Genomic DNA, 20,467 nt, shown 5'->3' with positions numbered 1-20,467 from the left:
ATATATATATATAGCGTATTATAATTGGTATAATACAGAATTATAATATACATGAAATTTATATCCATTAATGTATTAGGTATAATTAATTAATATACACATACAGACGAGTTCCATTACGAACACACATCGGAAATATACAATATAATTAATATAAATACAAATATACATGTAACTAATACAAATGATCGATTGCCTTTGACCTTAGCGCGCAACATGTAATTATGTGACAACACGATGTTCTAACATAAAAGTAGTAGCCTCCGATGGATGCGCGTCTTCCTCCATTCTAATTTCTTTGGTCGGCGACTCGGGAGAATTCAATTTCGTACGCTCCGGTGTCAATCGAATAGTAGTGCCATGCCGACTGTAATCCTCGATCTCGCCTATCGGCTGATCAGTGTCTTGTCCTATGTTTTCATTACATTTTCCCTGTATAAATTATAATCTATTTATATTTAAAACTTAAGCTTTATATTTAAAACTTAAAGCTTTATATTACCTTTTACAGCTACAGCTTATTTAAAACATAATTCATTCATTTATAATGCTTTAAAAAATCCTTTATATACAAATAAATTCTACAAAATTCTTATTATTCAAATATTGTGTATTAACATTATAATAATTTGATTGCACAAAAAAATATATTGAAGGATTGACGAAAAATTTTTATAACAGATTTTTAAATGAAAATTTATATTATAATAAGTGCGTGCTCACTTGTAAAAATCTCAGCAATTCTCTTCGAAATTCTGTACTACAGGCGAGATATATGAGGATGTAAATGACATAGTTACTAAGTTCGACAATCGTCGAATACACGCGGAATGTTTGGTAACGAAGGTCCAACAGATGACGATCGGTATACAGTATAGGGGTGAGACTTGGCGGAACTTCCGTCAAAAAAAAGCATAGAATCATTGTTGTCGTCAATATCGCCAAGTGTTGCTCCTCTCTGAAAAGAATAATTTTTATATAATTTTTATATATTCTAATGGGACCACAGAAATATACAATATCTAATCTTTTGTTTTAACTTGTATCCTCGATTGCGAGATAATAATGACGTGTCAGGTGTCTTGTTGGTCCGAAATTTATTTGAAACAGCGTGGAATTGTCGGTTTTGCACATTCAATTGCAGAAATCTCTTTATGACTAGACTATTCAATACAATGAATACGATCGACGGGCAAATTCGTACTACGATCTCCATTATCCAAATATATGTTCTCCATATCGCAGTTTGCGTAACAAATACATTTTCACGTAATGTAAAAGAAGTGCCGGATTCATCTTGTTCCGCATAAACGATAGTTCTCATTACTGATAATGGACTACTAACCTGTAAACGAAATAAAATGTGCCTATATAAGATACATACAATATATTATATATGTATATATTTTATACATAAAATTATATTACATCTATTGTTACGAACATTTGCAATAAAAGATTCTCTTGTTATTATTAAACACGAATGATTAACGGAATTGATTGTTTTGTAATGATTCGCACTCTTTGATTGAAAAATCCACTGAATCAGCATAATAAACATTATCGTTTATTAATTTTTCCTATTGATTTTCTTAATCAATTATTCTAATATATAATCGGGTGATTAACTAAGTGAATCTTATTCATAAGGATGAAACAATATAATAATCATTATCAATAATTGTTATAGTTCGATCTTATATTCAAGATTGATGAAATTCTTAAATTAAGTGTGATCATACATAGTAGTTAGTTAATTTTCAATCAATAAAACAACTGTATAGTTTGTCTCAAGATCGTATTCTGATCTTAAACTCGAATTATGAACATCGGCTGTTGATGGCACTCAATATTTTAAATGTTCCAATAAAAATGATCTTTATATAATAACTTTTCATAATAATATAAGACGTACAGATTATTTATAAATAGCTTCGAGAAAATGAAACATAAAAATATTTATAATAGCAAAGATTATAGTGAAATCAGAATATAAACGATTACTTGATATTTTAAAAAAATTAAATACATTTTTCGGAAGAAAAGAAATACGAACGCTATTTTACATAAAATAGTTTACCATGAAGCCAGCAATGAAAGAAGAGAGTATGAAGGAGTTAACATTTTTGCGCGTGTTTCCGGTGCGAATACGTGTCGGAAAGAATACAAAAATATATCGATCTACAATTAAGCAGACCATAATGAAAATACTGGCGGCCGAAAAGGCGTTTAGAATAACAAGTTCAAGATGAGCATGATAGAAAGCTGATGGATAATTATTGCTCATACCATAACCCAATCTTAGCGCTGAAACATATACATTGATTGTCAGATATAATTATATATATATTGTAATATTTTATTATACATGGCCACTGTTGTGCACTGAGAAAAAAGATTAATTGCGCAATCATATATATATATATATATATAAAGTAATCGAAGAAAAAGTATATATGCTAGTACAATAATGAGCTATATCGATACAATTAATTAATTGAGACTACTATCGCGTAAACGATAATATTAATCGACAAATATGAGTTAAGTATCGTCGCGATCTAAGTTAAATAAATTAAATTAATTTGGTTTATTTGTTTGGATGTGACTGCAACATCAGTCTTGTGATTTTCGTCAGCCAAGCATTATTTTTTTTCTACAGTGCACACTGTCGGAAATCAGATTGTACAAACTGATTGTTATCCAAGACAGGATAACACCGATATGCGCCAGCGCAAGTCCACTGAGATACAGGTATGCGATACCGCGAAACAATGGGCCAGATAGCACAACAAAGATTGCCGCATTGCCGAAAATGCCGATGGTTAATATGATCGGGACTATGATACCGTAAGATGTCCACATCAAAGACATCACTTGGCTTCGAGCAATGTCATCCTCGATAGGCGTACGTTCGATAGTAAAGTTATCATCCTCGCAACACAACTGAGTACTGCAAAAAGCATATTCATTCATAGGATCTAATTGTATGTGTAAGAGTCATAGAAAAGAAACGCGCGAGCAGCAATTTTATTGCCAATGAAGATAAATATAGATTGTTAAGATCGATATTTCGCAATGAATGATGATCTTTATTTAGATCTTTAGTTATTTGAACTACTTTATTAACAATAAAGAACAAAATGATGATGTTGCTAATGAAGAATTGAGTATGAAACTGCGATATATACAAACCCGTCGATCACTCCTGTCAACATTATATGTTCCGTTGATTATTAATTATACAAAAATTATAAATAATATATATAAATTAAGATTGCCGTTAAAGAACTTGTAAGTACTGTCGATTAAGTAATCTAGAAACTTTTTACTGTTTGACGTTTTGTATTCTGCTCACGCACATCGCCGTCTGTTTCTTTTCTTCTTCCTCTAGCAAACTGTAAATCTACTTTCAATAAAGACATGATAGACTCTAACAGGTTTACCTGTGACATATCCATCTCATGGGTCTTGCTTCAGAAAAATATACTGCGCAAGCCTCGGGAAGGTAACATCAAGGTGTATAGGGGGTTTATTTAAACACGTAATAGATGATAGACTTAAACCCTTTATTAAGGTCAAACTGCTTGAACAAACAACAGGTCTATTATTAATTATTGTTTACGGTCAAATACTTCATCGTGGAGATAATACAGATTATGCAATAAAGTAAGATTAAAATGCAGTAAATCAAATTTATCGTACTTTATAAAATGTGCAATCAACATAAGTCTTTCTTTATTAAAAAGATTGTTATCTTTCGATCATTTCATTATTGCTTTTTTCTTTGTTAAAGAATAAGTTCGTTATTTTGATTATTGCAATTGATAACGATACGAATATATTCATGTTCAAATGATTCATAATTATGAATAAAGGAAAAAAAGGAAATTTCAAATTTTCCAACTTTTTCTGTTTTCCAAAAAGGAAAACTTGTGTGTGTGTGTGTGTGTGTGTGTGTGTGTGTGTGTGTGTGTGTGTGTGTGTGTGTGTGTGTGTGTGTGTGAGTGACTCGATATTAAAATTTATAGATTATTATATTTATAGATTATTTAAATTAGGTGGAAACAGAGAAAATATAAACATTTTTTTTAATTAATCCATTCCATTTAAGAGGTCCATTTTTAATTTGGAACACAGTTTTCATATTTTAGACGGATACAAATGGAGCATCTTCGAATATTCCGTAATCTTATCTGATGATTATTTGTATCCTTCCAAATAATTACGTACCTATAATATGCGTAATACCAAAAATAATAATTTCCTTTTTTATAATTTATCATTTTCCCTGCATTCATAACGACTGGAGAAAACGCATCGAAATTTTATTATTTCTGTCGATCTGTCAATGAAGTTAATTCGAGAATTAAATTTATATTATGAACTCTAAAATCTTCTTACATACTTCTTATGAATCTTTGATTCACAAGATACTGTATTCTGTCGAATATATCGACAAATAATTTCGACGTTATATCAGTTAAAATATTAAGAGAGATTAAAATTAATCGTTCGATTAAATAAACATTATCCGTGATGGATAAATTCTTGTGAAATTTGCCATTTCGTTTGAATTTTGTACTTCTAGAAGCCGTGTCAAAAAATTTAATGAATTTAAAGAATTCGGTTGTCCTAAAAAGAACTGTATAAGTGGTTATCGAATAAGCGATACATAGCGATAATGTGATACAACTGCGAGAAATAATCAGATCATTGCAGCCAAGTTTCCATCGCATCGGTTTTGAGACAGCGTGATTATTGTTAATGTTATTACAAGAGTTATAGATAATAACAAATTTGTTTATTTTCACAAAAAATATAACATATATATGTTGTCTGTAACAGACTACGGATTCCCGACCAGGACTCGATACGTTCCAAAAAAGGAGATATAAAAAATAAAAAGAATGTTCTCCATTGAATTTAATGATTAATTGAGAGTTATGAATTTTAAAAATAGTAGAACTGATATTCGGTAAACAAGTTTTCCTCGTTCAATTGTGCAGAAAGAGTCGGAAGCTCTGATGAAAGCGACGATTGACGTTAACGAGCAGCGAGACGAGGAACAATGAACGTGAAATCTCGATAGAGATTAATAATCGTGATGTCAAATTATCGGGATCGGAGTCGAAAGGCGTCGAGTGGATGCCTATCCATAGCGAGATGCGATCGATGGCCAACGCCGAAGGAGAATGTCCCCACAACGCGACGTTGGTGGTTAATCTTTCGAGCGGAAAACATTGTCAGAGACATTTCTCTCACCCGATCGCGTTTCCGCTCGGTCGATCAATAAAGACCCACCGGCGAGCGGATCCAAGACAAGGAACGATAAGGAGTTAATTGCTGTTTTCCCACGGAAACAAAATGGATTCACAATTTATTCAACATAAAAAATGAAAGCAGAGAATAAAATCTTCTTCCTGCAAATTTTTGTGCGAACAAGATTTATTTCGACGGGAAAAGACGACCCTTTTCGAACGATCGTGCTGAATTTGTTGGATGGATAGAAATGCCGAGAAATAAAGCGGCTTATAAAGACAATACGAGAAGAAGACATTGTTATAGGACGAGCAACCAAAAAAGAGGAAAAAAAAGAATGCAACGGAAAAATTCAAGAATCCCAGACGATTCAAACGAATTCTAACGCTTTTATAAAATAAAAAAAGATCCTTAAAAAAGGATCTACTAATTAATATTAGTCTAACGAAATAGAATAAATTTAACGACATAGATGCTAATATCTTTTGAAAGTCCTTGGAGGATCTTTTTAGCCAGATTGCAAAGCCTTAAAAAATTTAAAAATGTGTATGAATAATCCATAATAAATTAACAATAATAATTCACATGTTATGTACCTACAATTGATATCAAATTCGCAATTCAATTCTCCTATATATGTATATTAAAATTATAACATTATATTTCTCATATTTCTGATATCATATTATATATTAATCTCAAGTAGATTGAATATATGTTGCGCATAAAGATTTGAAACAATCAAAGTGTGAATGAAGATATAAATTAATATTATTAGAATGTTATATAAAGATTGCTAATACAATGATTATCAACTCATTTTTTTTTTACAAGTTGTATTCTAACATAGAATTGCTAATTAGTAACCAAATAAACTCAAACCAAAATAAAACGCAGACTGTGCATCCTTCCGAATCATTGAGTTTATTCACAAATTCGACAAATGAATAAGCGTATGATGGACAATAAACACGATAGGATCAATCTACTTTAAGGCGTCAAAAAAATTACTAGCTAAATTTGACAAATTATATTGATTAAAATAAATCTATTACAATACAATAAATAAGCAAATAAATGTACAAAATGTCGCTATATTCTAAATTGATACAAAATAATTGAACATTAATATAAATTAAACATAATTTTTTCCTTCCTCTCAAATTAAATATATTTATTTTAATTATATTTTTTAAATAGAATATATTTTAAATGAATATATTTTAATTATATTTTAAATATAATTTGAAACATATCAAAATATCACATTGCAAAACATATAAGAATTTTTTTCTCTCTAATTGTAAGAAGAAATAAATATAAAACTAGCTTAAGAGCTAGCTATAAGCTATAACAGATAAAATTTTTTCAAGTCGCAGTTATTGACTTATTCACTTTTGTCATGTCCACTGCACAGTGCTCGTGATCGGACTTTTAGTTGGAGCAAATTTCCTGCAGAGGCACCACAAATCACTCCGTTTCTGGATGCACTCGTAATATTTCCTGAAAGAAATCGGTTAGATGGCGTTCAAGAAAAAAAATAAAGAAAAAGCTGTATCTTCTCACGCATATATATTTTGAAAATAAACACCTTACATATGAAAGATATCTATACATTCACCTGTATTATCTGAATGAGAAATGATTGTCGATAATTCGTAAGTTGTCACTTTAATTTGAACTGTATGCACAGGCTTTCGTCATTAATTAAATGAATGGGCTAATTAAAGACATTATTTTTTGATAATTGAAAAAAAAAACTTATGTGATAATATGCGTAAAATAAAAAATAACTGATTAAACATGGAAATTTTTATTGTAGGGAGATCTTGAGGAAGAGAAAATTTGCACGGATTATTAAGCAGAAATTTGGCTGACAAAATGTGCTGTTATTTGTTAGAATATTACTTATTCCATCTTTATTTTCAAAGAGGTCGTCGTGCTATATCAAGAGTCAAATTAGCATATGTGCTTTGTGGCTTTGGCATGATAGCACTACTAGAATTTTTTGGAGCATTTGTGCACATATTTGAGGTCACGTACGATGAAAACTTTGTATATCCATACGAAGGCAATGTACATGAATTTGTGAATGCTTTGCGACGTAATGAAAAACCTCAAGTCGAACCTATAAATGAGTATAGATATGCTTTTATCTTAAAACAGCCACAAAAATGTAAGGAAAATGCAGACGATACGCTTCGACTTGTATATATAGTAAAATCAGCTATAGAAAATTTTGATAGAAGAACTGCTATACGAAATTCGTGGGGAATCGAAAAGAGATTCTTTGATGTGCCAACGAAAACTATTTTTATGGTGGGTACGCATCCGGATGACCAAGAAGTTGAGGCCAAACTAAAGCTAGAGGCAGGGATTTACAAAGATATCGTGCAGGCAGATTTTATAGATTCGTACTATAATAATACTATAAAAACAATGATGAGTTTCAAATGGTTAGTAAAGTATTGTCCCAATTCAAAGTTTTACATGTTCGTCGATGATGATATGTATGTATCTGTAAAAAATGTAGCGACATTTATTAGAAATCCAACTAATTATCCATTTTACTTAATGGAATCCAGAAAAGTGTACAGTGCACACAAAAAAAGAGAAATCAAACAGTCGGATTTAATGGATTATAATGATATCAATTTTAATAATAAAAGTGCAACATATGACTTAAAAATTAAAACGTTTTTTACGGAAGATTCAACTATTCATGAATCTACAAATAACAATAGTTGGAAAAATATGCACGAGAAACAAGAATTCAAGGTCAATAATAGAAAAGTAGAAAATGAACACTTGCTTAGATTTTTTAACAAATCTATGTCAAATAGAATAAAACGACAGCTTTTCGATTTTGAGCTGCCAGATGATATTAGACTGTTTGCAGGATTCGTATTTATGCGATCTGCGCCACATCGGCATAAATTTTCTAAATGGTACGTCACATTAAAAGAATATCCGTATCATTTATGGCCACCATATGTTACAGCCGGTGCATACATTTTGTCTAAAGAAGCTCTAATGGATTTGTACTACACCAGTTTTTACACCAAGCATTTCAGATTTGATGACATCTTTCTAGGTTTAATAGCTAAAAAAGCTGATATAGTACCGTTTCATTGCGAAGAGTTCCACTTTTATAAGAAAGCTTATACAAAACATAGTTATACATATGTTATAACATCTCATGGATATGAAGATCCAAACGAACTCTTACAAATTTGGAACGAACAGAAAGCTCTTGGAAACGCTTAAATTTATATAAATGATGCAAAAAAATTTTGCAATATGTATTATATAATTTTAGAGATGATTTCCATTTAAGAATGGAGAAGTATCACGATAACATATATTGACGAAAATATCATTATAATTGATATATATCAAGTATCAATATATGTACATATGAAGGAAGATGGAATATACAAAGTAAAATAACAATTATGTGATAACATTCAACTTATTGTAAAGAATATTCTGTACTCTTTCTAGAATAGATTTCATTCTACATTAGTCTTCATATATATATATATACATATATATCCCCTGATAAAAAATCAAATTTATCAAATTTTTAGTATACATATTAAAGCATATTTAAATGAAACAGAATAATGCTAATTGTACTTATAATTGTTACAATGAATTATTTAGTACTTATTCATTGCTCTATTTTATAAATAGGATTATTGTTCAAAAATTATTTTATTTTATTACACACACAGACTGATTAATATTATTTTTCTAAAATAATCAAATGCATAATAAAATAATTAACATATATATGTAACTTGTACAGTTAATAAATTGTGCAGAGGCTATAAAAAACTTGTATATTTTAAAAATCAATATATTTACAATTTTGTACTTTATTAATTAACAGCTATGTCTTTGTGATAATTTTTTCCATTGATAATTTAATAAATACATTTTCTAGATATATGGTCCCGCACAATTTTTTTGTCAAGTTCTATTTTATATTTTATTATCGGTACTGCTTATCAATATTGGCTTTACCTAAAGTTTGATCCAGACTCACAGCTTCTTTTTTGATCATGTTTAGCAATAATTGGGAACTCTCTAGAATCTATAATAAAACAAATATAACACTTAAAAAAATGCGAGATTAACATTTAATTTAAAATAGATCACTCAACAATAATATTACCTTTACATATGCTGCCTCAGTGTCAGCAATAGTTCTATCGTATTCGTTTCTGACCGTAATTCTTTTTGCTAAGCTATCGTTCAGTTGCGTAAGTTTACATGACATCTTCTCGATTTCGCGTTGCAAATTGTTCTTCTCTTCCTCCTGGGATTCTATCTGAGATTGAAGTTCGAATCGTCTTACCTTCATCTCTTCTAAACCTAGGAAAATAAATTTTTTTTTGTACTTGCTGAATGCAACAAGATAATACCGTTATTGGAAATATCAAGTTATAATATCGCAGAATAAAGTAATTTATGATCGTCAATATGATGTTTGAATGACAATTTCTTTTTCGGAATTAAGATACCTTTAATATTGTGGGATTGTGTAGCAAAAGAATATTTGTTTCAGGTATCTAAAATCGGATCAAACTTAAAGCAAACTTGTAAATAATGTCAAACAAGAATTTTTAGGTTAAATGAGTTACATTTGACAAGCTCCTGATTATATGTTTGCAAAGCAGCTCCGTGTTGAGACATCGTGAACCCTCCATTCACAGAAAACTTCATATAAGGCGTATATATTTAAACGCGGACAATGTCAGGCGGAACTATCGAGAACGACCGTTGTTTACCAATAACCATCAATAACGCAGAAATTTGGAACATTCGGGTGGACAACTGCTTCGGTTTTGGCGCGCGATTTCCGCTTTACGCATGCGTATCAGGAGTTATAAAAATACGAAGATTTCTCGTTCTTTTGCCGCATTATGATCTGTATTTTATATATAAAAATCTGTAGATTGTACAAAATTGAATCTATAGGAAAGACGATGATTTTTTTTTAATTCATAAAATAGTCATTTTTTTGTAGCCGATCTCTAAAATTCAATGCGATAAATGGAACAGGATAATTGAGGATAATTGAGGAAGGATTAATCCTTTGCAATTCTTCTTCTTTCGAATTTTTGGGAAAGATAACGCGATTCATGATCAACGAAATCGATATGGCGCCTACTGTAACGGAATTCATTTTGCAGATTCTGAATAGCCGAGATCAAGGCTCGGATTAACACTGGACTAGCTGCTTTCAAAACCAGTTTTCTTTTTCAGAGCTGAAGCTATATTGCATAACTACGTCTGATCGTAAAATTACTTTCGGGGCTGTGGAATATGTATTCTTGTAGATATCAGAATTATTATTATCTTGAAGATACCGCAAATCTTTATCCTTTTCTAAACAAAAAATTAATCTGTACGAAAACAAATGTAAAATATGCGATTACAACGTTCTGTTGTAATCGCATATTTTACATTTTTAATTTAACCAATAATTTATATATAGAATTATACTCTAATCCATCAGACGTATAAATATATGTTTATATTTGTATCATTTATATTTTACAAAAAGAAAAAATGCAATGAAAGCTCCATGTTTCATTTTCATTTATCGAACTGAAATGCGTTCTTTGCGTCATTTGCATTTTACATTTCACGCATTTGGACGTTTGTATTTTTGGATAACGATAATGCAACTTTTCTCTAAAATGGAAACATGAAAAGCGGATACTTTTCAAATTTCTGCCTTAGGAAAAAGCAAAAGGTTACTTAATTACAAATCTTGAAATAGAATCAGATAGACATATTTCTTGGAGACAATCGCGATCTAATTTCCGTTAATTTATTTCGCGTAGAGGAGGAGGGACGTGTTGCGTCGGATGAAGACGATCGCGGGCGGTGAGGACTAGTTAGCGCGCACACCTGAGCTCACCTTTTAAAGGCGTCAGACGGAAGCGTGTCGCGGTGGAAAAGCGCACGCCACGATAAACGTGCCTTTCGCTCGCCGCGCGGTCGCGGGACGCCCGTCGACCGTCGACGTGCATCGACCGTTCCAGCGATTTGCAGCGATTCCGATCGCGACTGCCGCGAGACAGGCGAAATTGCCGATCGCGTTGCTTCGGGACCGGGACGTATATTGTATGTCACGTCTCGAGTTTCGCGAATCCGCGCCAACGCCACCAGAATCATCGCGAGTGCTTTTCGACTGAGTGCAGGGACGATCGATTTCGAGGAGGAAGAAAAAGAAGGAGAGAAATATCAAAGGCAACGAATATTATACTCGCGTGATCGATATGTCACGGCGATCCAGGCACGTCTGCACGTTCGATCAGCGCGTCATCACGAGGAGAGAAATCACCTGCGGGTAAGGATCAATATGGGGGAACGTAATCTTTCAAGTGAATGGCAAGATACTCGGGCAAGATCATCTCGAGGGCTCAGCATTTCGAGAGCGGCCCTACTGAACGATCTCGGTCCGCACTAAAATATTTGACGCGATCGAGCGCGTGTGCACTGTGCGTCCTTGCGATCCCTCGTGATCTTGGTCCCGCGCTTTGCTCCGACATTTCTTCATTGACGTTTCCACCTCTCTTTTCTTTGTTTTTCGGGAATTTATATCATGGGATGATGATGCGCGCACAAGTCGCATGGATCTACGGCGCCTGCGCGTGTCGCAATCCGCTGCTTCGCACGCACGCTTCTCCTGCGTGCATTATTTAAAAATTGCGATTAACGCGAGAAAAACATAAAGCAGGAGTTTAATAACCGGTTGGCTGACGAGAGTGAACGTATTTTAGAGGGCGGATGACATTAATCATCGATACTGTCTGCCACACACTTTCCTATAAAGAAAATTAATGAATTCGAAGAATATTAATTAACGAATTCTAAAAAAATCGAATTTTTAGATCTGTGCCACGGAAGTTTGCCGTTCAACTTCAGAGAATGATAATTTCTCATCGTCTATTTTAATTAAATATTTATTTGTTATCTTATATCGCAAGGCTATTATATTGTAATTATGTCGAAGTGATTTCCCAAAATTTGATATCATCATTGCAATTATGAAATATTTTGTTTTTAGAATGTAATTAATTGCAGAAATATTTTTTTATATTAGAGATCAAAGACCGCAGATATTCATAGTCTATTCTTGTATTTAAGACTGTCTTAATTAATTAATTAAGTAATGTCTCAAGATACTAATTGATTCTATGATGATATCTTAAGACAGTCTTAAATACATAAGAATCGATTTGTAAATATTCCAGCCAAAAAAATGTCACGATGTCACTAAACACACATGCACATTTAATAAAGTAATTGTAATTGTGACAGATAGGATAATTTGTAAAACGAATAAGAAACTATCTTGAAAGAATCGCGAGAAAATGATGATCAACGAGAGGCAAAGAGTTATGTATGCGCATTATGTATTGATCGAAGATGTTGCACGTACATGTCCTTGCCAAGTGACATCATCGTACTAAATAAGGATTTGCCCAATGCGATGAACGCGTCGTGGGCATCACTACCTACAGTCGCAAGACAATCCCATAATGATGCACCGTTTTGCAATCTTTATGCGCAGGCAGCACTTAAAAGAACGCCACACCTTAATATAAAACGCTAAATTTATATTCAATCACGAAGGATTATCTATATAATTAGATAAAAATACATCCCAAAGCCGTTACTAAATAAAACTAAAAACGGAGATATATGAAGCAAAAAGAAGAATGTCTGTTCCTTTTAGCGACGTAAAGCATTTTTGTTGCAGGTTGACAGTGTAAATGATGCGTATGACACACAATTTTCTTTTAAAATATGCAATATATTTTAAGTAAGAATGGAAACGGATACGTTGCATCCGTGCAGAGTAAGCATAGCCATTTCATTTGCTTTTTTTTGAAAAAAAAAGTAACGACTGTAACAATTCTGATAACAATTCTGATCGATTTGTCGATAAACTGATATTTATTTTCTGTTTTAGATGAGCTAAAGAAGCTTTATTAGTTATTTGTCTTTGACACTCCTTGTGCAAGTCGATGACTGATACTTCAAAATGCATACTTCGAAATATGCTGGATATCACATTAACGGAAATCGTGATTACATTACAGATGGTGAAGAGAGCCATAGAGCTCCTTCGGACCGTACCATGTCTGAATATATCGTTGCTAACGAGCATACCACTATGGTAATTCATTTTATACTCATGATGGCAAAAACATTCTTTTAGCTTAAAGCGTATTTTATTCTACATATTAGTATAGTAAAAAGAAATCCATTATTTTTCCATTCAATTTCATGCAAAAATAATGGATTTCTTTTTACTATACCTAATATATTAGTGTACACAATAGAATGCAAAGAACGTCTTCTTATATACATATATAACGTATATTTAAATTATAATTTTTTAATTATTTTAATTAATATTTTTCTCAAATTCTCTTCTTTTATAGGTAAAACCTACAAGAAAAAATCCCACGGACAAGTACGATAGAGAAGAAGACAGAAGATCCAGAAGTGCGCATAACACTCGCGATTCGGTCCTGTCTGGATCTTCAAAGCATAGTTTGCACCCGCTTCGCAAAAGTGCTTCGCATGGCAGTATTTGTGACAATGGTTCAGATATATATGTCACCAGTGCTGCATATAGAGCTACTTCCGACATAAGGTCGGTCAGATTTATAAATGCATAGTAGCATTCAATATCCCATAAATATATCTGTAATAGAAAATATGTGTTTTGTGTTATAGTCGGGTATCACGCCGTAGTCTCGCACCAAGCTCCAGACTGGATCATAGAGCGCCTAGTCATTATAGCTACGGTTCCGGCAGGTCAGGCACTTCGACAGTGAAAACTCGTACGTCACGAAAAGGCGGTATTATCGTGGAAACTATGTCAACGCCTAATCCATTTTGCCCAAACACTAAGGGCGTCTGCTGCCTTATGTTACTTCTCAATCTTGGCTTGATTCTAGTTACTTTAGGTTTCGTTATCGTCATTCAATTTTTCCAGCCGTTAGTCGTTTGGTAAGAGTACTGTGTGATCAATTTTTATATTGCACACACGCGCGCACGATTTATAATTTATAATATATAAATATATAAAGTAATTATAATTACTTCAATTATAAAAGATAAAATTGCAAAAGTTTTATATATACAATATGTATATCGATTTGTATTTCTAATAATTAATAGTAAGGAATTGAAAGCATGATGTATAGATTACACAATTGGAATGATGTATTCTATAAAATTCTATACAAAATGCATTTTTTTAGGATCTTGGGAATAGTATTTCTTGTGTTTGGATTTTTGACACTGATCGGTAGTCTCGTGTATTGCGTACATGTGTTCAAAAATGCCAGACATCCACACGATATCAATCCAGAAGATCTATATTGGACTCATTATTGGCAAGGTCGTGTTGGTTCTACAGCACCTGAAGTTTATTATAAAGCCGAAGACAAATATCAGGATGATGGCTACAGCGATCGATACAGCAAATACTCGGGAAAGTATTACGACAGGCAAAATCAAAGATATTGATTGGAAAAATCGATCATTAATTAAAGTACTAATTCACACACATTCTACCAACTCGTAAGAGATTTGGAAAAACCAATGATGAATAAAAAACTAATCTCAGTGCAATAAAATATACTTATATGTACTTGTGCATAGATATTGTACTAACATTATTTTTCCTTTTCTAGAAAATACAAATTGTCAATGTATTTTATATTTGTTATTTGTATAATACTAATATAAATCATTTGAAAAAAAAATTTCTTTTTCTGAAAAATAACATACGGAAATTTCAGCGTTAACTTGGCAATTCACAATTTAATGAATCGATATATTAATAACTCTAATCTTCTAATAATAGATAATTCTAAGCATATATTTATATTTTATACATAAAGCATAAATATATGATGGTAATGACATTTTTTCAATAAACATGTACAATGTATTAAGCAAAAGAACATATTCGTAATAATACTACATATATCCATAAAATTAAATAATTATCCCATTGTATGATCAAAAAGTTTTGAATTTACAAAAGTGCCACTTTTATTAACTAGGTAATAAAAAGATCTATTTTTTATTTTAAGTGGTAAGTATGTTCCTCTCTCATCCTGTCTGTCTGCGATACACTTTACCTTAAAAAAAAAAATTTCAAATGTAAGGAACATGTTAAATAAAAAAAAATTTTATTTTTTATCTTTGTATTCACACTCTAAAATTATTATATATTATTATTAATATTATGTATATAAAATTTTAATTATACATAAAATATTATAACTTTATATTTATAATTATTATGTAAATGTTTCTTACCATTCCTACTGGTAAATTTAGTTTGGATTTATTCTTTTGCATATGATAAGTAATAATTGAAAGTGTTTCACCACCTTTATTTAAAATAATGTATTTGATGCTACGAGCGCACGTAGCATAAATGTAAAGACTTATAAGAGGACCTACAAAATAAATATATCAATCTCAAAAAGAATAAAATCTATATGCTCCATTTTATGTAAAGGATTGTTTAATAAATAAGATAAAAATATGAATTTTCACATAAGTAAAATGTGAATCTCTCTTTATATATGAAATATTATTACATACATATAAATATAAAAGATGATTCTTACCTGTCACAATTGCAAAAAAAAATATGCAAAATCGAAACATGTAATTTAGAAAATGTTCTTTCAAGTTTACATCAGCTTTGAATATATCCCAGAATGATGGAGAATAACTATAAAAAGCTAATACTGAACAACTGAATAATTGTACAACTCCAAAAATTTGCATATTTCGGAAATATCTACTCTCTTCGAATTTATATAAAATTACATTGTTCTGTACATTTGTGTTCACATCCAATTGTGACATTTGCCGACGCCGTATTAATAAATTTTGTACCAATTTGTTTGGTTTAAGGAAACTTGTTTGTCGTGTTGCTCCAGCAGATAATCTACATTTTTATTGATATCATTTTATAAGATTTTATATATAATTGTAAAATATACAGGAAATCCTATAGTTAATTTTAGTTTCCATTTGAAGTTAATATTTTTTAATGTAAAGTAATTAAATATCATTAATTTTCAAATGATCGTCAAAATAATATTGATATTTTGACATAACATTCTATTTTTTGATTTTTCTCTTTCATTTCTAATTAAAAAAAAATAACAAAATAGCGAGCAAGAATATATATTTATACAAATATTCTCTTAATAATCAATGATTAAAACTTAAAAATATTTCTAAATATATATTATTCTTATATATTTTATCAAAAGTTATTTATTTATTATAATTATATTTTTTTACCTCATGCATCTCGTTAGAAACATTTTAACAGTCATTGCCGCTGAAAATATATTCTTGTCACGTATAAAATACTTTTGTGTGATTCCATGGACAGGTCGTATTTGAGTTAAAGTTTTAAGAATAATAGGATGCCTCAAAATTAGATTCAACATTTTGAAATTGTTTTCGTTCTACGTCATAAAAGGCAACTCTAGAAATTTTATAAAATGTTTTGCTTTTAAAATCATTTCCTACACATAACATTTTATTTTATTTATAAACATTTACATTTATTTTAATTTTGTTTTTCTTTTTATTAATAATGAGGTAATCCAAAAAATATGTATATATATATATATTTTACAATTTTATATCAAAAATCGTTAATAAAAAATTACTATATTCTTACCAAGTTCTTCTACTGCAATCTGTAAAAATATAAATTTTATTTATAAATAGTCAATTCAATAGTAATAAAATTATAAGTAAACTTTTTAGGCTAAAGGTTAGGAAACTTGTAGAAAAAGGTAAATAGGATCTGATCTTTATAGCTACACTATATCGTACTTTCTGCACTTAAAATAAGATAAATACAGAGTTGAAGAAAAAAAGAGAAAATGATAAAAAAATATAAAGCGTCAATACATAGAATGACAAAGGACAATCTCAATTGTTTAATTGTATTTCTAAGTGCAGTAAAGTATGAGTAGGATGAACAATCTTTCGTTTGTTGACGCTATATTTGCGAGCATCATTTGTCCTTATTTAACATTAGATAAACAAAGAATGAAATGATTTCGAGAACATTGCGAGTGATTGCGAATGTCAATTCGTCAAGTGGTGGAGCATGCAGTCTCTACTTTCGTTTTTTATATTTAGTCTTCTCGCTCTCTTTATCTTCAAGGCCTACTTATACATTTAGAGAGTGCAAGTAAAAGCAGGTAAAAGAATCTTATAAAAAACAGTCTAGTCTAGTGACTCTCGTAGTTCATAGTGTCGTAATCACGAAGCGAGAAAACACATTACAGACGTTATCTTTTAGAATATCAGAATATCAGGAATATTAGATCAGGAAGAACAGATCAATCAGGATGTTCTGAAATTCATTGAAAGATAACGTGAAAATTTATCTGTTCACGGAACATACGTCGGGCACGAATGGGCACGAATTGGCACGAATACATGCCGCTTCCGAGATGCAACTCATGCAACAGCTCGTATTGTATTTTTACCGTGTGTGCAGGTATTGCGCGACGCGGACGCGAATGACGTGAATGACGCGATGCAGTTGTACTTGTTCTCGTTCGTGAACAGCCTCAGAGAGTGGCGGACTACGTGAATTCTAATCAATTCTAACCTCGGTCGAACTCGCGTATCCTTGACGTGACGACGGCACTGACGACTGACTCACGACAGTGTAGTAGCTGACAGGTATCAGCTGTTCCAGTAAATAAACCGCGCGTCGACGATGGACGATGTGGAGGATACCGCGCGAGACGACCGGCCCGGATCGTCCGATGAGGACGTGGAGGACGTCAGCGAATCGGATGATGGCAGCGAGTATTCGTCGCGTAGCGAAGGTGAATCCGATGAATTCAACTGGTACGTTATGTCAGACTCGATTCTCCTGAGCATCTTCCAGTACCTGACGCCGAGGGAATTACTGACCGCGGGTGAGGTGTGCCGATCGTGGTTCAGAGTGTCGCGCGATGAGTTCCTCTGGAAGTATTTATTTTATCGTACGTACAAGATAGATCCGGACGTCGGCATTGTGCCAGGTATGTCTTGCTACTAAGTATTCGCGGCACTTTTACGCGATCGAAAATAACATTCTCCGCCGGATATTGCGTGGAGAAAATATAAATTTATACCATCTATTTTCCGAGAAGATCCATTCATACTCGGAGCAAAGTTGTTAGATTCGACCAAATCCACACATGGCATTTATGAAGATAATAAATGTAAAAGCAATAATAATAGAATAATAAAACTAGATTTAAAAACAAAGAAATATGTGTATAACAAAGTAAACTTTGTTTTTTAAATGAGTTAATTTAATTGTAATTCATGAATTCCTAATTATTCAGATTAGTAGCAACATTCATTTGATTGTTGCTTTTTTATAATGCTACTTTTGTCATTATATATTCTTATAAAACAATCTTGTATATTTTCAATTTTAATCTTTTGACGAATGGTGTTTCAGAAAATCTTTTTATGTACATAGAAAAATTTAATCTTATAATACTATATAAATCTATATAATAATTAATTTTTTATTATTTTATATGCATATGTATATTTTATCAATATTCTTTATATTGATTATTCTTTCGTAGGAAAAACCTCCTGGTTGGGCGAATTCAAACGCTTGGCATATCACACTCCATTGATAGAAACCGAAGTTCTTAAAGAACATTCACATCAGGTTTTACATGTGAGCTTTTCCCATAATGGCAAAATGTTTGCAACCTGTTCAAAAGATGGATATATTCTTGTAAGCTCTTCTTTCATTTTGCAATTATTACTTTCTCTCATATACTTATATTTATCATTCGCATTATTTTGTTTTAGGTATGGCAAAGTCAGTATCCTGTTACCATAAAATATTGGCATGATATGAAGACGTTTAGTTGGAAATATACACAATTTTCCCAGTTTAATTGTACAGATACATTACTTCTTGTGTCTGGTGTTCATTTTGGTACACCCCATAGTACTTCGGGTGAAATAGCAGTATTCAGAGTAGCACGTAAGTGAGATTAAGGTCTTATCAATAAGAAAATAAAAATTATACGAGACTATAAATAAATCTTAACTGGGGGTTCAACAAGATCTTATCTGACGATAGATTTTGATAAAAGAAATTATCTCTATCCAATACATGCTTATATGTATTTTTTGTCTATTTGTAGCTGGATTTGATCTACAGTGTAGAGTAGTGAATAAACCGTATGACATATTTGGTACATGGTACAGTGAACGTTACCTTTTAAGTGGAAATCTACATTGGTTAGCACATTTGGTTAGTACTAGCGTAGTTTGGCTCAATAAAGCAAACCAGGAATCAGCTAGCGAACATGTGCCCATTATGACACAACTCTTTAGGTAAAGTAACAACTCGGTATATTTTTTAATCGATCTGAATCTTTGACTTCTTATTAGAAACATAATTTTCTTAAATGGATTGTAATATTTTTTTCATGCGGTTGTAATGATTTTTCAGATTCTATAATGGAAATGCTTCCTCGATTAGAGCAATTATGGTTGCAAATTGTTTAGCACCTGCTCCAGCTGAATCCACAGAACAACAGAGCCAACCATCTTCTTCAAATACAAAGGAAGAAAAAGGAAATCCACCAAGTCACAAGGATTTGTTATCTCCTTCAGGCGAATCTAATAGCTCACAAAGTCAGGAAGAACCAATATACTACATTTCATCATCAAGAATACAGTATGTGAAAATTTCTTTTTTTTACGCACCGTGTGGTCCATTTAAATTGAAAACCTATGTCACTTATTTTTGATGATACGAAAAAATATTTTAGATGAAAATGAGATGGTTTCAAGGGAGAAAATATTAAGATATAAAAAACCAATATATTTAATCTTTTATGTTAATATGTGCTAAAATAAAGTATAAAATATACATTGGTTTTTTCATATTTCTACGCAAAATAATTAGAGGAATCATATTATGTAAAAAAATTATATAATTCCATTTAAAAAAATAGAAATAATCTTCATATTTTTTTGGCATTTCCATCTAGAAAAAAAACAACGTAATCGAAATACGTTCCTTAAATCGTTTCACTTTTATATGAAACATTTCTTCGTATCAAAAATAAGCGAA

At 31.5% G+C, this 20,467-nt stretch overlaps 6 protein-coding genes across 12 annotated transcripts in view; 3 read left to right on the top strand and 3 right to left on the bottom strand.

Annotated features, from left to right (window-relative positions):
• Positions 1–199: 199 nt before the first annotated feature.
• On the bottom strand, positions 200–3,472 carry LOC108687483 (probable G-protein coupled receptor B0563.6). Of its 2 annotated transcripts, none has more exons than XM_018193257.1 (6): positions 3,447–3,472; positions 2,694–2,953; positions 2,081–2,307; positions 1,041–1,345; positions 724–958; positions 200–432 (listed from the first exon to the last, which is right to left on the bottom strand). In XM_018193257.1, the coding sequence occupies exons 1-6, from the start codon at positions 3,464–3,466 to the stop codon at positions 223–225; spliced, it is 1,257 nt and encodes a 418-aa protein (XP_018048746.1). In that variant the 5' UTR covers positions 3,467–3,472; the 3' UTR covers positions 200–222. The 2 variants fall into 2 exon arrangements, with proteins under 2 accessions (XP_018048746.1, XP_018048745.1); XM_018193256.1 differs by lacking the exon at positions 3,447–3,472 and adding an exon at positions 3,196–3,417.
• A 3,370-nt stretch (positions 3,473–6,842) lies between these two features.
• Positions 6,843–8,574, top strand: LOC108687476 (beta-1,3-galactosyltransferase brn). The gene is made up of 2 exons (XM_018193246.1): positions 6,843–6,920; positions 7,085–8,574. The coding sequence occupies exon 2, from the start codon at positions 7,144–7,146 to the stop codon at positions 8,527–8,529; it is 1,386 nt and encodes a 461-aa protein (XP_018048735.1). The 5' UTR covers positions 6,843–6,920; positions 7,085–7,143; the 3' UTR covers positions 8,530–8,574.
• Positions 8,575–9,093: 519 nt separating this feature from the next.
• LOC108687552 (Sjoegren syndrome nuclear autoantigen 1 homolog) lies at positions 9,094–11,321 on the bottom strand. Of its 2 annotated transcripts, none has more exons than XM_018193382.1 (3): positions 11,198–11,321; positions 9,443–9,642; positions 9,094–9,361 (listed from the first exon to the last, which is right to left on the bottom strand). In XM_018193382.1, the coding sequence occupies exons 1-3, from the start codon at positions 11,307–11,309 to the stop codon at positions 9,260–9,262; spliced, it is 414 nt and encodes a 137-aa protein (XP_018048871.1). In that variant the 5' UTR covers positions 11,310–11,321; the 3' UTR covers positions 9,094–9,259. The 2 variants fall into 2 exon arrangements, with proteins under 2 accessions (XP_018048871.1, XP_018048872.1); XM_018193383.1 differs by lacking the exon at positions 11,198–11,321 and adding an exon at positions 9,912–10,280.
• A 233-nt stretch (positions 11,322–11,554) lies between these two features.
• On the top strand, positions 11,555–14,923 carry LOC108687550. Its single transcript, XM_018193376.1, has 6 exons — positions 11,555–11,629; positions 13,046–13,144; positions 13,259–13,465; positions 13,734–13,948; positions 14,032–14,307; positions 14,562–14,923. Exons 3-6 carry the CDS (start codon positions 13,331–13,333, stop codon positions 14,827–14,829), a joined length of 894 nt encoding a protein of 297 aa, XP_018048865.1. The 5' UTR covers positions 11,555–11,629; positions 13,046–13,144; positions 13,259–13,330; the 3' UTR covers positions 14,830–14,923.
• Positions 14,924–15,311: 388 nt separating this feature from the next.
• LOC108687551 (transmembrane protein 223) lies at positions 15,312–18,391 on the bottom strand. 4 transcript variants are annotated; one of them, XM_018193380.1, is made up of 6 exons: positions 18,362–18,391; positions 17,024–17,042; positions 16,636–16,825; positions 15,948–16,273; positions 15,631–15,773; positions 15,312–15,449 (listed from the first exon to the last, which is right to left on the bottom strand). In XM_018193380.1, exons 3-6 carry the CDS (start codon positions 16,785–16,787, stop codon positions 15,312–15,314), a joined length of 759 nt encoding a protein of 252 aa, XP_018048869.1. In that variant the 5' UTR covers positions 16,788–16,825; positions 17,024–17,042; positions 18,362–18,391. The 4 variants fall into 4 exon arrangements, with proteins under 4 accessions (XP_018048869.1, XP_018048866.1, XP_018048868.1 ...); XM_018193377.1 differs by lacking the exon at positions 18,362–18,391 and adding an exon at positions 17,972–18,048; XM_018193379.1 differs by lacking the exon at positions 18,362–18,391 and adding an exon at positions 17,847–17,923.
• LOC108687548 (F-box/WD repeat-containing protein 5) overlaps positions 17,441–20,467 on the top strand; it is a 4,508-nt gene continuing 1,481 nt past the window's right edge. The window contains exons 1-6 of one of the 2 annotated variants that reach the window (XM_018193374.1): positions 17,441–17,555; positions 18,053–18,392; positions 18,954–19,111; positions 19,189–19,366; positions 19,530–19,722; positions 19,841–20,068. In XM_018193374.1, coding sequence (XP_018048863.1) covers positions 18,083–18,392; positions 18,954–19,111; positions 19,189–19,366; positions 19,530–19,722; positions 19,841–20,068 — 1,067 coding nt within the window. In that variant the 5' untranslated portion in view covers positions 17,441–17,555; positions 18,053–18,082. Of the gene's footprint in view, positions 17,556–18,052; positions 18,393–18,953; positions 19,112–19,188; positions 19,367–19,529; positions 19,723–19,840; positions 20,069–20,467 lie in introns of those variants that run through there. The other variant, XM_018193375.1, reaches the window with a different exon arrangement.

Source organism: Atta colombica, unplaced genomic scaffold (assembly GCF_001594045.1).
Source record: "Atta colombica isolate Treedump-2 unplaced genomic scaffold, Acol1.0 scaffold207, whole genome shotgun sequence".
Lineage (NCBI taxonomy): Eukaryota > Metazoa > Arthropoda > Insecta > Hymenoptera > Formicidae > Atta > Atta colombica.
The sequence above is the reverse complement of the archived record's forward strand: the minus strand, read 5'-3'. Positions and strand labels throughout refer to the sequence as shown.

What these genes read in the sequence shown, in the direction of transcription:
- LOC108687483 (XM_018193256.1), bottom strand. Translation starts at nt 3,218, where the DNA reads ATGTTGACAGGAGTGATCGACGG. An exon ending in TTGACAGGAGTGATCGACGG is followed by an intron (nt 2,954 to 3,195) that starts GTTTGTATATAT and finishes TGCTTTTTGCAG; the next exon opens with TACTCAGTTGTGTTGCGAGG. An exon ending in CTTTCATTGCTGGCTTCATG is followed by an intron (nt 1,346 to 2,080) that starts GTAAACTATTTT and finishes TTTCGTTTACAG; the next exon opens with GTTAGTAGTCCATTATCAGT.
- LOC108687551 (XM_018193380.1), bottom strand. Translation starts at nt 16,787, where the DNA reads ATGTTGAATCTAATTTTGAGGCATCCTATTATTCTTAAAACTTTAACT. An exon ending in TTTTTTTGCAATTGTGACAG is followed by an intron (nt 15,774 to 15,947) that starts GTAAGAATCATC and finishes TTTATTTTGTAG; the next exon opens with GTCCTCTTATAAGTCTTTAC. An exon ending in TAAATTTACCAGTAGGAATG is followed by an intron (nt 15,450 to 15,630) that starts GTAAGAAACATT and finishes TTTTTTTTTAAG; the next exon opens with GTAAAGTGTATCGCAGACAG.
- LOC108687552 (XM_018193382.1), bottom strand. Translation starts at nt 11,309, where the DNA reads ATGCACGTCGACGGTCGACGGGCGTCCCGCGACCGCGCGGCGAGCGAA. An exon ending in CCGTCTGACGCCTTTAAAAG is followed by an intron (nt 9,643 to 11,197) that starts GTGAGCTCAGGT and finishes TTATTTTCCTAG; the next exon opens with GTTTAGAAGAGATGAAGGTA. An exon ending in CTGAGGCAGCATATGTAAAG is followed by an intron (nt 9,362 to 9,442) that starts GTAATATTATTG and finishes GTTTTATTATAG; the next exon opens with ATTCTAGAGAGTTCCCAATT.
- LOC108687550 (XM_018193376.1), top strand. Translation starts at nt 13,331, where the DNA reads ATGCATACTTCGAAATATGCTGGATATCACATTAACGGAAATCGTGAT. An exon ending in CTAACGAGCATACCACTATG is followed by an intron (nt 13,466 to 13,733) that starts GTAATTCATTTT and finishes CTTCTTTTATAG; the next exon opens with GTAAAACCTACAAGAAAAAA. An exon ending in AGAGCTACTTCCGACATAAG is followed by an intron (nt 13,949 to 14,031) that starts GTCGGTCAGATT and finishes TTTGTGTTATAG; the next exon opens with TCGGGTATCACGCCGTAGTC.
- LOC108687476 (XM_018193246.1), top strand. Translation starts at nt 7,144, where the DNA reads ATGTGCTGTTATTTGTTAGAATATTACTTATTCCATCTTTATTTTCAA.